Source organism: Rhinolophus sinicus, chromosome X, assembly GCF_036562045.2.
Source record: "Rhinolophus sinicus isolate RSC01 chromosome X, ASM3656204v1, whole genome shotgun sequence".
NCBI classification, from domain to species: Eukaryota; Metazoa; Chordata; class Mammalia; order Chiroptera; family Rhinolophidae; genus Rhinolophus; species Rhinolophus sinicus.
In genome coordinates, this window is record NC_133768.1 from 81,644,008 (window position 1) to 81,658,681 (window position 14,674).

Consider the following 14,674-nt stretch of genomic DNA (forward strand, 5'->3'; position numbering starts at 1 on the left):
AATATCCATTAGTCGACTGTTTATGTTATCAGGAAGGCTTCTGGTCAACAGTAGACTACCGTGTTTTCCCACAAATAAGACCTAACCTGAAAATAAGCCCTTGCATGATTTTTCAGGATGACATCCCCTGAACATGAGCCCTAATGCGTCTTTTGGAGCAAAAATTAATATAAGACCCGGTCTTATTTTTGGGGAAACACAGCAGTTAAGTTTTGGAGAAATCAAAAGTTATATGTAGATTTTCGACTGCACAGGAAGTTGGCTCCCCTAACCCGTGTTGTTCAAGGGTCAGCTGTAGTAAGGTCCAAATAATGTGAGGTGTATAAAAGTGTTTGTAAATCTCTAAAGCAGACTACTATAAGCATCTTGTTTATTTATCTGTTATAATACCCCAATGGGAACTCAGATTCTGGCTAAGTGGTATACAGAAAATTTATAGGCAAATAACCATGAATTAACAGAGGCTCCCAAGTCTGAGAGTAGAGCACTTTCAGATTTACCGCCCCTTCAGATGGTCATGGAAGTGAATTCTAAGAGTGGACCAAAGGCAGCTTGGTTTGTAGGCCAAGGAAGTGAGGTCACGGTAACTTGCCAGGTGGGATAATCTGAAGCAAAGCCCATCTCTGTCTTCTCCCTTGCTTGGCAGGTTGTCCTCCGTAGACCTTTTAAAGCTCATTTTGCTACTTTTCTTCCCAGAGGTTAGTGGTGACATAAAGGGAGATCCTTCTCAGCTAGAAGATGACATCTTCAAGTTGTTTTCTGTTAATTATCTGTTCTCTTCTGTTGTGCAGTCTTAAGCATAGTTGACTCCTCCAAAACTAAATTGGCTAAGCTAATTTTTTTTTACTTTAAATTGTAGTTAGAGTAACATAACATTAAATTTACTGTCTTAAAAATTTTCAAGTGTACTGTGCAATAAAGTATGTTCATATTGTTGTGCAGCAGATCTCTACAACTTTTTTTCATCTTGTAAAACCAAAACACTAATTCCCCCACCCCTCCCACAGCTCTTGATAACCATCCTCCTTCTTTCTGTTTCTGTGATTTTGACTACTTTAGATGCCTCACATGAGTGGAATCATATAGTACTTGTCCTTTTGTGATGGGCTTATTTCACTTAGCATGATGTCCTTGAGGTTCATCCATGTTGTGCATGTGACAGAGAGTAAACTAATATTTTAATTGCAGTTTTTGATTGGCACAAATGAGTGATAGCTTGGGAACCCTTGTACCTGGTGCCCCTCATTACCCACCAGGTGGAGGCACATCTGGACCCAAGCATTTCTTTATTCTCTATGTTGCAACTGGGAGTCCTGATTATACCCCAGCCATGTTCTAACCAGATGCAGGTCAGAATTCATGTCATTTGCCAGAAACCCCAGAGATGTTCTTTAGATGCATTTTTCTAGGCAGTTTAAAAGAAGCTTCCTACATTAATTGTGGCGAATCAGAAATTGAGAACTATATGTCTGGTCATGTAAGGTCATTAGAAGTATCAGCCCTATTTTGATTTAAATTTATGACCTTCGTTATCTCTGCCCATATACATATTTCTCCAATATAAACTCTGGAAGCTAATTTGTATTCTTCTATTTCTGTCTTTCAGTGCAACCTGATCCTCCACATATTAAAAATCTCTTCTTTCAACATGGTGACTTATACATACTAGGGAAGAATCCACAGAATTTTTATAGCAGATGCTTATCTTATGAAGTAGAATTCAATAACAGCCAAACTGAGACACATTATATTTTATCCGTAAGTTTTTTTTAAATCATTGTTTTTATTTGATATTTTTCTTTCATTTGAATTTCTTACAGTACAATAAATTGAAATATCCATGAAATTTAGCTCTTAGATTTTTCATATGATGATAATGAAATGTCTTGTCTGAAATAGGGTGGTGGAACGTTTGAGGGTTTATGGTAGTAATGACTGCAAGATTCAAGCTATACATTAATTCATTTGCTCAACAAATTTTTACCATGTGTCTGCCAGGTGCCAGGCACATGACACCTGACAAAAAAAAATTTGTTTTTCTATGGAGCTTACCTACTAGAAGATAAGTATGTAAATAAGCAAGTTAATTTCAGAAAATGGATGTTGTGAAGAAAATGAAACGGGGTGATATAGTAGAGTGAGGGGAGAGCTTGAGGGAATATTAGGCAGGGCAGTCATCCAAAGTGATGGCATTTGAGATGAGACCAGAATGATGAGAAGGAGCTAGCCATGTGAAGGTCTGGGAGTAGACAGCCATGTGAAGGTCTGGGAGTAGACAGCCATGTGAAGGTCTGGGAGACAGCAAGTACAATGACTATGGCATGTGGGAGAAGCAGAAAGGAGACTGGTGTGGCCTAAATACAATAGGAAAAGATGTCTGAGCAGGAGGCTGGGGTCAGATCAGGTAGCTACGTGGAGGCTCTGGTATTGCCATTCAGTTTTCTTGGAGTTTGTGGCAACTAAAGTAGTCAAATTTGAGTAGTCAGCATCGATTGGATTATGTACAGTTTCACTATTTGGAATCTAATACAAAACATGCTTATTAGAGGTCCCTGTGGAGCACCGGGCATAACCTCAGGGCATCAGTCTCATTATTACGCTTTAAAATTGAGGTCACAAACTGGGCCTCAAACATTTTTGTTTGGACCACAATCAAAGAAGGGTTTTGTTTGTTTGTTTATTAAATTTGAATTTTTGCCCAGATTTAAAATGGTGGTAGTACCTGAGAAGTGTAGTTTCCATAAGGTGGTGCTTCAAGGCCATGGGGAGGGACTGTACCACTCACTTGTGTGCCACCTGCCCAGGCATTGTGTGCATTGGAGTTTTAGAGGTTAGAATGACCAAGTGTTTTATATTGGCTTTTAAAGGAGCACAGCATCACACATGTGGGCAAATTCCTTGGTTCACTTGTCTTAGCTCATCATGGAAGTTTCAAAATGCAGGCGGTCCCCGACTTACCATGATTCGACTTACGATATTTCGACTTATGATATTTCGATTTATGATATTTCGACTTTACGATGGTGTGAAAGCGATATGCAATCAGTAGAAACTGTACTTCAGATTTTCAATTTGATCTTTTCCTGGGCTAGTGATATGCGGTACAATACTCTCGTGTGTGTAATTAATTTTAGTTCAGTGCTTCAAACATTCATCAGGCCCAGTGTGCTTTCAGCTGTGTACATTAATGGTAAGTAGCCATACAACCATTCTGTTTTGCACTTTCAGTACAGTAGTCAATAAATTACATGAGATATTCAATACTTTATTATAAAAGAAACTTTGTGTTAGATGATTTTGCCCAACTGTAGGCTAATGTGAATGTTCTGAGCACGTTTAAGGTAGGCTAGACTAAGCTATGGTGTTCAGAAGGTTAGGTGTATAAAATGCGTTTTCAACTTATGATATTTTCAACTTATGAGGGTTTTATCAGAATGTAACCCCATCATAAGTTGAGGAGCTTCTGAACTTACTAAAATAAGCCAGTGTTGACAAGCTGTAACTCCAGAAGGAGTGACCAAGTCCACAGCTGAGCAGAGCTCTTGAATCTGTTTCTGAAATAGAATAACCATTTTCCGAACCAGAAACCAGTGTCCCCATATAATACCGCAAAGGGAAAAAGCAAAGGGCTTCCAAGTGGGGAAGAGGTGCAGCTTGGAATTCCAACTAAGAGAGCTATCAGAAAGCTGAAATATACTTGAGTACTCCAGCCTTTACAGCTCTCTTCTGTCAAATCATGAGACACATGCTATTTGTATTACTCATTTAGCACTGAATTATGTCCTGCTAGTTACCCTGATCACATTTGTAGGCCTTTTCTCTATGCTAAAAATATTAGCTCCTATAGGGAGGAGTTGAGTGATGTTTACTTTTTGCTGTTTCTGCTATTAATAACTGCTAACATGTATTGAGCAATTACCATGTATTAGTATTTTAATAAACATTTCATCTGAATTGTCCCATGTAGTCCTCATAGTAACCCCAAGGATATAGATCCTGTTATTTTGTCCCCATTTTACAGATGAGGAAACTCAGTCTCAGAGGTTACTCCTAAGATCACTTTTCTAGAAAGTGGTAGAACCAAGATTTCAGCAAAAGCGTAACTCCAAAGCTTTTCTTCTGAACCACTGGGAGCCATCTCAATACTTGCTCTTAATAGTAACAGCCATCATTTATTGTTCATGGTATAATATCTGTGTACTTATTATACAGTGGCTCATAACAATTCACAAAATAGATTACATTTTATTGAGAAACTAAGTCTCAGAGAGGTTAACTAACTTATAGGCAATACAGCTAATAAAAGTTGGCCTGCGAGTACTAAACTTTGACCAATAATACTTGCATAGTCATCATTTAATACATTTTTATTGAATTGAGTTATCTTTTAAAAAAAAATAAATTTCAGAACTGAAGAGAACACATGTACTATGGAATTTATCCACCTAAATCAGAACTGTAGTCTATGTGGAATTAACTTTGTTTATACACTTGAGTTTAATGTTCTGTCTTCTAGCAGATGGTCACCAGCTGCTTCCTCTCCTAGAATGTCATCAGCCTTTTGTGTGTTCACTGATCTTGAGCTCTGTTGGTTAGACCCTTTTTTTTGTCTTTTTCAAGACTTTTTGAGGAATTATTTTGCCTGGTGTTCCAGTTAAGAGGGGGAAGTAGGCTTGAACATGAACTGGTGCCATCACATGGGGACTGTGGTTAGAATCATAAAGGAATTACTTGTCTTTGACCAACCCCATCCCTGCAAACGATCTATTTGGTGCTCTGTGCCCTTGTTTGCCTTCTCTCACAGAGGTATCTGAGCAGCTGATAAACAACACAAGAGGATTTACATTTGAACAAGAGCCCAGAACCTTCAACTGACATGATGATTTGCTGACTTTTGAATACACACACACACACACACACACACACACACACACACACACACACGGTGCCAAAAAATGTATACCCATTTTAAGAAAGGAAAACTGTATTAAAACCGATTATACCAATAACAAAAGATGAATACAAGTCATGTTTGACTTCTTCAATTACAAGAGGTGCTCAAAGTAGTTACCATCAGTGTAATTTTAATACAGTTTTTTTCTTTCTTAAAATGTGTATATATTTTTTGGCACCCTCTGCGTGTGTGTGTGTGTGTGTGTGTGTGTGTGTGTCTGGGAGATGGCCCAGGGGGTGGGGGACATCAGCCTGCAAGTTGATCCCTCAATTAGTAGTTGACACTTGTGATTCTCCAGCAAGCCTCTGATTCCAAATGGCCAACAATGGGGTACAGTAGCCCCTGAGTGGCTTTTTCTCTGCCCCTATATGAAGTATTGATAGGATGGCCTTTCATCATTCAGTTGGCCTTTCAGCTCTTCACAAATGCTGGTAGGAACCATTTAATGAATTACATTGAATGCCAAAATTCATAGCTATGTGTTCTGGTTTCTGTCCCATGTTTAAATATCTCTTTGATAGAAGTTGACTATTTTTCCCAGCTTTATGGAGGTATGATTGACAAGTAACATTGTATATATTTATGTTGTATAGTGATTATTTTTAAGATGTACGTGATGATTTAATATACATTTATATTGTGAAATGATTACCACAATCAAGTTAATTAACACATTCATCACCTCACAAAGTTACTTTTTTTTCCTTTTTTTTTGGTGTGGTGAGAACGTTTAACATCTACTCTCTTAGCAAATTTCAAGTACATAATACAGTATTATTAACTATAATCACCAGGCTGTACATTAGATCCCCAGAACTTATAACTGAAAGTTTGTAGCCCTTAACCAACATCTTCCCATTTTCCCTATTACCTAGCATCTGGCAACCACCATTTAACTCTCTGCTTCTATGAATTTGACTTTTTTAGATTCCACATATAAGTGAAATCGTATGGTATTTGTCTTTCTCTGTCTGACTTATTTCACTTAACATAATGCCCTCAACTTTCATCCATGTTGTTACAAATGGCAGGATCTCTTTCTTTCTCATGGCTGAATGATATTCCATAGGGTGTGTGTGTGTGTGTGTGTGTGTGTGTGTGTATGAATGCTATATCTTCTTTATCCATTCATCCATTGATGGATACTTAAGTTGTTTCCATATCTTGGCTCTTGTAAATAATGCTTCAGTGAACATGGGAATGCATATCTCTTTGAGACCTTGGTATCATTTCCTTTGGATTATTATACACAGAAGTGGGATTGCTAGATCATATACTAGTTCTATTTTTTAATTTTTTGATGGATCTCCATACTGTTTTCCATAATGGCTGCACCATTTATGTTCCCACCAACAGTGTGCAAGGGTTCCATTTTCTCTACACCTTTGCCAGCATTTATTATGTCTTATCTTTCTGATGATAGCCATTCTAACAGGTATGAGGTGACATCTCATTGTGGTTTTGATTTACATTTCTCGGACGATTAGTGATGTTGAACCATCTCTTCATATACCTGTTGGGCAGAAGTAGACTAAGCAACAGATTTTCATGTGTTGATTTTTTTACTCGATATTGAAATATTTGCATTTCAGGAACTGATTATTCTCTTTACATCAGATAGCAAGAAAAATTGCACAAGTCTTTGTGTAGATTTCAATGATTTTTCACGAGTGATTTTTCACAAGTGATGTAACCAGCATCCCACAAGCCCCATCATAATCACTTTTGGTCTCTACTCTCCCAAAAAGCAACTTATTATCCTGAATTCTAATCCCATAGGTTAGTTTTGTTGCCTCTTTTTAAACTTTATATAAATGAATTATAGAGAATTTACTTTTTTGGGTGTCTGCCTTCTTTCATTCAGTGTTATGTTTATGAGATTGACTGATATTGTTGCCTATAGTTATAGATGGTTCATTCTCATTGCATTCATTCCATCATGCCAACATACCACATTTGATTTCTCTGTCCTCCCATTGATGGACATTTGGATAGTTTTCAGTTTGGAGTTTTATGAATAGAGTTTTTATGAACATTGGCGTACTTGTCTCTTGGTACACATGTGCATACATTTCGTTTGGGCGTATATGGGTCATAGGGTTACCTCTGATTCTCTCTAGTAAATAACAGTTTTCCTAAGTGGCTGTGCCAGTTTACACCGAGAGCAGAAACTGAGAGTGCTAGATCCTTTACATCCTCACCAACACTAGGTGTTATATGGTAGGTGTGTGTATTATTACCTTGTGGGTTTAATTTGCATTTCCCTGATGACTAATGAAGTTGAGCACTTTTTCATATGTCTATTTGCCATTTGTATGTCCTCTTTGGAGAAATGTCTCTTCAGGTCCTCTGCCCATTTTTCAATTGGGTTGTTTGTTTTTTGTTGTTGAGTTGCATGAGTTCCTTGTATATTTTGGATATTAGCCCCTTATCGGAGGCACTGTTTGCAAAAATCTTCTCCCATTCAGTTGGTTGCCTCTTTATTTTGTCGATGGTTTCTTTTGCTGTGCAGAAGCTTTTAAGTTTCATATAGTCCCATTCATTTATTTTAGCTTTTACTTCCATTGCCTTTGAGTCAAATTCATAAAATGCTCTTTGAACCCAAGATCCATAAGTTTAGTACCTATGTTTTCTTCTATGCAGTTTACTGTGTCAGGTCTTATGCTTAAGTCTTTGATCCATTGTGAATTAATTTTGGTACATGGTGACAGATAGCAGTCCAGTTTCATTCTTTTGCATGTGGCTATCCAATTCTCCCAGCACCATTTATTGAAGAGGCTGTCTTTCATCCATTGTATGTTTTTAGCTTCTTTGTCAAAAATTATCTGTCCATATTTATGTGGTTTTATTTCTGGGTTCTCAATTCTATTCCATTGGTCTATGTGTCTGTTTTTCTGCCAATACCATGCTGTTTTGATTATTGTAGCCCTGTAGTACAAGCTAAAGTCAGGGAGTGTGATACCTCCAGTATTGTTCTTTTTTCTTAAGATTGCTTTGGCAATTCGGGTCTTTTGTGGTTCCAAACAAATCTGATGATTTTTTGTTCTATTTCTTTAAAAAATGCCATTGTGATTGTGATTGGGATTGCATTAAATCTGTATATTGCTTTGGGTAATATGGCCATTTTAACTATGTTGATTCTTCCAATCCATGAGCATGGAATGTCATTCCATTTCTTTGTGTCTTCTTCAATTTCTCTCAAAAATGTCTTATAGTTTTCAGCATACAGATCCTTCATATCCTCGGTGGTAGTTTATTCCTAGGTATTTATTCATTTGCTGCAATTGCGGAAGGAATTGTTTTTTGCATTTTTTTTCTGAGATTTCATTGTTAGTATATAGGAATGCAATGGACTTTTGTACATTGATTTTGTAGCCAGCAACTTTACTGTATTTGTTGATTGTTTCTAATAGCTTTTTGGTGGAGTCTTTAGGGTTTTCTATATATAGCATCATGTCATCTGCAAAGAGTGATAATTTAACTTCTTCATTCCCAATTTGGATGCCTTTTATTTCTTTCTCTTGCCTGATTGCTCTGGCAAGGACTTCCAACACTATGTTGAAAAGCAGAGGTGATAGGGGACAGCCCTGTCGTGTTCCTGAACGTAGAGCAAAGGGCTTCAGTTTTTCACCATTAATTATGAGATTAGCTGAGGGCTTGTCATATATGGCCTTTATTATATTAAGGTATTTTCCTTCTATACTTATTTTATTAAGTGTTTTAATCATAAATGGATGTTGTATCTTGTCAAATGCTTTTTCTGCATCAATTGATATAATCATATGATTTTTGTCCTTTATTTTGTTTATGTGATGTATCACATTGATGGATTTGGATGTTGAACCATCCTTGTGCCCCGGGGATGAACCCCACTTGGTCGTGATGAATAATCTTTTTAATGCATTGTTGTATTCGATTTGCTAGAATTTTGTTTAGGATTTTTGCATCTGTATTCATCAGAGATGTTGGTCTGTAGTTTTCTTTTTTGTGTTGTCCTTACCAGGTTTTGGTATCAGGGTAATGTTGGCCTCATAAAATGAGTTAGGGAGTACTGTCTCTTCTCCAATGTTTTGGAAGAGTTTGAGCAGGATTGGTATTACATCCTCTTTGAAGGTTTGGTAGAATTCACTAGTGAAGCCATCTGGTCCCGGACTTCTGCTTTTGGGAAGGTTTTGGATGACTGATTCAATTTACTGGTGATCGGTCTGTTTAGATTTTCCAGTTCTTCATGGTTCAGCCTTGGGAGGCTATATGTTTCTAAGAACTTGTCCATTTCTTCTAGGTTATTGAATTTGGTGGCATATAGTCCTTCATAGTATTCTTGGATGATCCTTTGTATTTCTGTGGCATCCGTGATAACTTCCCTTTTTCATTTCTGATTTTGTTAATTAGTGTCTTCTCTCTTTTTATCTTAGTGAGTCTAGCCAAGGGTTTGTCAATTTTGTTAATCTTTTCAAAGAACCAGCTCTTTGTCACATTAATTTTCTATTGTCTTTTGTTCTCTATTTCATTTAGTTCTGCTCTGATTTTTGTTATTTCCTTTCTTCTGCTGACCTTGGGTTTCATTTGTTCTTCTTTTCTAGTTCTTTAAGGTGTAACATGAGGTTATTTATTTGGGATTTTCTTGTTTCTTGAGATAGGCCTGTAATGATATAAATTTCCCTCTTAAAACTGCTTTGCTGCATCCCAAAATTTTGGTAGGATGTATTTTCATTGTCATTTGTTTCTATGTATCTTTTGATCTCTCCTCTAATTTCTTCTTTGACCCAGTCATTCTTTAAAAGTATGTTGTTTAATCTCCATGTATTTGTGTTTTTCCTGCTTTCTTTTTGCAGTTGATATCCAATTTCAAAGCCTTGTGATCAGAGAATATGCTTGGTATGATTTCAATCTTCTTAAATTTGTTGAGGCTGATTTTATGTCCCAATATATGGTCTATCCTTGAGAATGTTCCATGTACACTAGAAAAGAATGTATAGTCTGATGTTTTAGGATGAAGTGCTCTATAAATGTCAATTATGTCCATTTCATCTAATGTGTCATTTAGGGCTGCTATTTCATTATTTATTTTCTGTTTGGATGATCTATCCATAGCTGTCAATGATGTATTTAAGTCCCCTAGTATAATTGTGTTTTGGTCAATTTCTCCCTTTAGTTCTGTTAGTAGTTGCTTGGTATATTTCGGTGCTCCCTGATTGGGGGCATAAATATTGATGACTGTTATGTCTTCTTGTTGTATAGTCCCTTTACCATTATGAAATGTCCATCTTTGTCTCTTGTTATCTTTTTCACCCTGAAGTCTGTTTCATCTGATATCATTATGGCTACACCTGATTTTCTCTGGGTACCATTTGCTTGGAGTGTCAATTTCCACCCTTTCACTTTGAGTCTATGCTTGTCCTTGTAGCTGAGATGTGTCTCTTGGAGACAGCATATGGTTGGGTTTAGTTTTTGATCCAATCTGCTACTCTGTGCCTTTTTATTGGTGAGTTCAGTCCATTTACATTTAGGGTGATTATTGATATGTGAGGATTTCCTGTCATTCTATCTTTAGTTTTCTGGTAAGGCTGTGTCTCCATTGTTTCTTTGCCTTTTCTTGTTGTCTATTATTTCTGTGTGGTGGTATTCTATGCTGTTTCCCTTTGTTTCTTCTTTTATTATAGTATATATTTCCGTTTTGGATTTTTTTTAGTGGTTATCCTTAAGTTTATGTAAAAGAATGTTTGATATTTAGAGTATTCCATTTTCTTCAGCATGCCTACTTTCCCCATTCCCATATTCCGGTTCAGGCCTTACTCTCCTCCATTTTATGTTTTGTTTGCCACAAATTGACCCTGTTGATGGTGGTCGAATAACCTCCTTTAGTTTTTCTTGTAGTTCAGGCCATGTATTAGAAAATGCCCTCTGCTTCTGTATGTCTGGAAAGGTCTTTATTCCTCCTTCATCTCTAAAGGATATCTTTGCTGGGTGTATTATTCTTGGCTCTTAATATCTCTCTTTCAATAGTTTGAATATTTGTTTCAACTTCCTCCTGGCTTGTCGAGTTTCTGCTGAGAAATCTGATGATAATCTAATGGGCTTTCCTTTGTAGGTTACCATCTTCTTTTCCCTGGCTGCCTTGATGATTATTTCTTCGTCATTGATTTTAGACAGCTTCAATACAATGTGCCTTGGAGAAGGCCTGTTTGGGTTTAGGTATTTAGGTGTTCTATTTTCTTCTTGTATTCGTGTATCCAATTCTTTCCACAAGTTTGGGAGGTTCTCGTCGACTATTTGTTTGAATATACTCTCTGTTCCCTTCTCTCCTTTTTCTCCTGCTGGTATGCCCATTATTCTTATATTGCTCTTTCTGATGGAGTCACAAAGTTCTTATAGAGTTCTTTCATTTCTTTTAAGTCTCAGTCCCTCTCTTCTTCCATGTGTGTCATTTCCAGGTTTCTGTCTTTGATGTCACTGATTCTTTCCTCCATCTGGTCAACTCTACTAACTAAGCTGGCTATTTCGTTCTTCATTTCTTCTATTGAGTTCTTAATCTCAAGAAATTATATTGGGTTCTTTTTTAAAATTTCAATCTCTTTGGTAAAATGTTCATGTTGTTGTTTGATTGTGTTTCTGAGTTCATTAAACTGCCTTTTTGCGTTTTCTTGCATCTCGTTGACTTTTTTCAGAACTGCAATCTTGAATTCTCTATCATTTATGTTACATATTTCCATATCTTTAAGTTCGTTTTCTGGAGACTTTTCACTTTCTTTCTGAGCTGTCTTGTTTCCTTGGTTATTCATGGCAATTAATGAATTATTATTTCTCTTTCTAGGCATCTACAGGAGTGGGTTCTGCAACAGGTTAATAAGAAGATGTCTTTCTTTTGTTTTCCATTATGTGTTTGTAAGATGTTTTCTTTTCTTTTCGACTGCAGCCTTTTTTCTGTCTCACACTGTAGTGTTATGTTTTCTCTGCACTATTCAAGCTTCTCACACAATGGGGCGATTCCCTGGAAGGCGGGCTTCTCCTCTGTTAACTGTTCACCTGGGTCATAGGGCACCACGTCTGCATGGGGATGCATAGAGCTTTTGAAGTTCCAAAGCTCTTCCTGCAGCAGATTCAGTGTGTCTATGTTTCAGCAGTTGTTTACTCCTGCAGGGATCCGCCCAGATAGGTGTGGCCAGGGTCGGGGTGATTTGTGAGAGGTGGCCCAGAGCAATGGCTGTGACCACCACCACAGCTGGTCCTGCTTCCACAGCTCCGTCACATTTGCCAAAACTAGTTGGGCTGCGAATCTGTGTCTGCAGTCCACAGTTCTCAGAACAGCAAATATTCAGTTCTTTTGATCTTACACTACTACTGTTCTACTTCTAGCACCGGCAGGTGGGGGCGGGGCGAGCTCTGGGAGGGTAGGGAGGGGGCGGGTAGTCTCAGTGCCTAAGGCTTCCGTTCTCTGCTCGGCAGTGAGGCCTTAAACCACTGTTTTCAGCCTTCTTCCCTCAGTCTTTTCTCCATGAGCGTTGGGTTCAGTCGTGTTACATGCTGCCCCCTTAGCCCTGTGGGCCATATGCAGAGCCCTAACAGTCTGAGTTCTTCCGTCTCCCTCAGCTGCGGTAATTCCTGGATGCAGCGAGCTCGTAGCACTGAGCTGGGTCTGTGTCCTGCACCTGCGCGGCTCCTTCTGCGCACTTCTCCCTTCCCTCCCCCCCCCACCTGCGCAATTTGCTCACCTTTAGGTGAATTCAGTAGTGAGAGTCTTCGTCTTGCCTGTCTGCTGTGCTGGGAGTCCTTTGTGGAGTTATAGTTCCATTTGTTGTAAATTCCAGGGGAGATTTCCAGAGGCTCACCTCACGCCGCCATTTTGATGACCCATTCGAGTTTTCATTTCTTTTAATTCTCCTTTCTCTCTCTTCTTTGATCTGTGTCCATTCCAGCTTTCTATCTTCAATGTCACTGGTTTTTTCTTCCATCTGGTCAGCTCCAGTACCGAAGCTGTCTCTTACGTTCTTCATTTCTTTTTTCTTTTTTTTTTTTTGAATTCTTAATCTCTAGAAATTCTATTTGGTTCTGTTTTAAAGTTCAATCGCTTTGGTAAAATGTTTATTTCATTCTCTGATTGTGTTTCTGCATTAATTAAACTGCCTGTCTGTGTTTTCTTGCTTTTTATTGAGTTTTTTCAGAAATGCAATCTTTAGTGCCCTTTCATTTAAGTCACATATTTCCATGTCTTTAAGTTCATTTTCTGGAGACTTTTTGTTTTCTTTCTGAGCTGCCTTGTTACCTTCATTATGAGAATTAGTGTATTATTTCTCTTTCTAGGCATCTACAGCAGTAGGGTCAGCAACAGGTTTGTAGAAAGACGTCTTTCATTTGCTTTACTGTAGGTGTTGGTAGAATGCTTTATTTTCTTTCCAACTGCAGTATTTAATTCTCTCTCTCACTCTGTAGTGTTGTATTTTCTCTGTAATATTCTGGCTTCTCACTCAACACAGGGATTCCCTGGCAGGTGAGCTTTTCCGTTGTGAGACGATTGCCTGGGTCTCATTCACCACTTCCATTGGCATATGTGGAGAGCTTCTGAAGTTCTGAAGCTCTTCTTGCACCAGATTCACGTTCTGTATGTTTCAGCAGCTCTGTTTATCCCTACAGGGATGCACCCCAATAGGTGGGGGCAGGGGCGGGGTGGGTTGTGAGAGGTGGCCCAGAGCAATGGCGGAAACCACCATCACTGCCTGTCCTGCACCCAGGGCTCCCTGCCCTTTGCCAGAACTAGTTGGTCTGCCAGTCCGTGGCTGTGGGCTGCAGTTCTCAGAACTGCAAATGTTCTGTTGTTTTGATCTGAAACTGCTACTGTTCATCTTCTAGCACTGGGAGAGTGAGGGCAGGTTGAGAGGGCCAGCTAGGTTCCATATCTAAGCCTTCCATCCTCTTCTCAGCAGTGAGGGCTTAAACTGCATTTTCACCCTTCTTCCCTCAGTCTTTACTCCAAGGTCTCTGCCGTGATTGTTGCGTTCAGCCATGTTATATGTTGATCCCACAGGCGGGACTCTGGGCCATGAGGGGAGCAGTAGCATATGGAGTTATTCTCTCTCCTGTGCCTGTGGTAGCTGCGGAGTGCAGGGAACTGGGAGCTCCGAGCTCAGGTCTGCGTCCTGCTCCTGAGAGGCACTCGTCTCTGTGCTTCTCTCCTCCCCCTCCTCCTACTCATCCCCTGCTCTCCAAATTTGCCCATCTTTACATGATGTCAGTTGTGCGTCTCTTAATCGTGCCTGTCTGCTGCGCAGGGAGTCCTTTGTGGAATTATAGTTGTTCAATTTGTTGTAAATTTCAGAGGAGATTTCAAGAGGCTCACCTTATGCTGCCATTTCTAAGATGTCTGCTATTGAATTCTTTACAAATGAGTCAATTAGTCCAGCCCACTCTCAAGGGGAGGGGATTATGGAAGCATGTGAATATCAGGAAGCAGGGATCATTTGGGGTCATCTTAGAGGCTGCCTACCATAATGATGCTAGGCTCCGATGACACTTTCTGGATATTAATGCCCCAGTGAAAAGCATAAGGGAATAAGTAGACATAGGACATTCCATGTGTTAGGTGTAGCAAAGCAGTTAATGAAAGACTTTGGAAGTAGTGCTGGATGTAAGGTTTGACTTCATCACTTACTACACCCTTCTGGACAAGTCAGTAAACTGCTCTGAGCCTTATCGTTCTCATCTGTATAAATGTGAGATAATATT

At 38.7% G+C, this 14,674-nt stretch overlaps 1 protein-coding gene across 1 annotated transcript in view; it reads left to right on the forward strand.

Moving 5' to 3' along the window:
- Positions 1 to 14,674, forward strand: part of IL13RA1 (interleukin 13 receptor subunit alpha 1) — a 72,281-nt gene that overhangs the window by 32,941 nt on the left and 24,666 nt on the right. Inside the window, exon 6 of the mRNA XM_074323313.1 lies at positions 1,607 to 1,770. Coding sequence (XP_074179414.1) covers positions 1,607 to 1,770 — 164 coding nt within the window. The remainder of the gene's footprint in view (positions 1 to 1,606; positions 1,771 to 14,674) is intronic.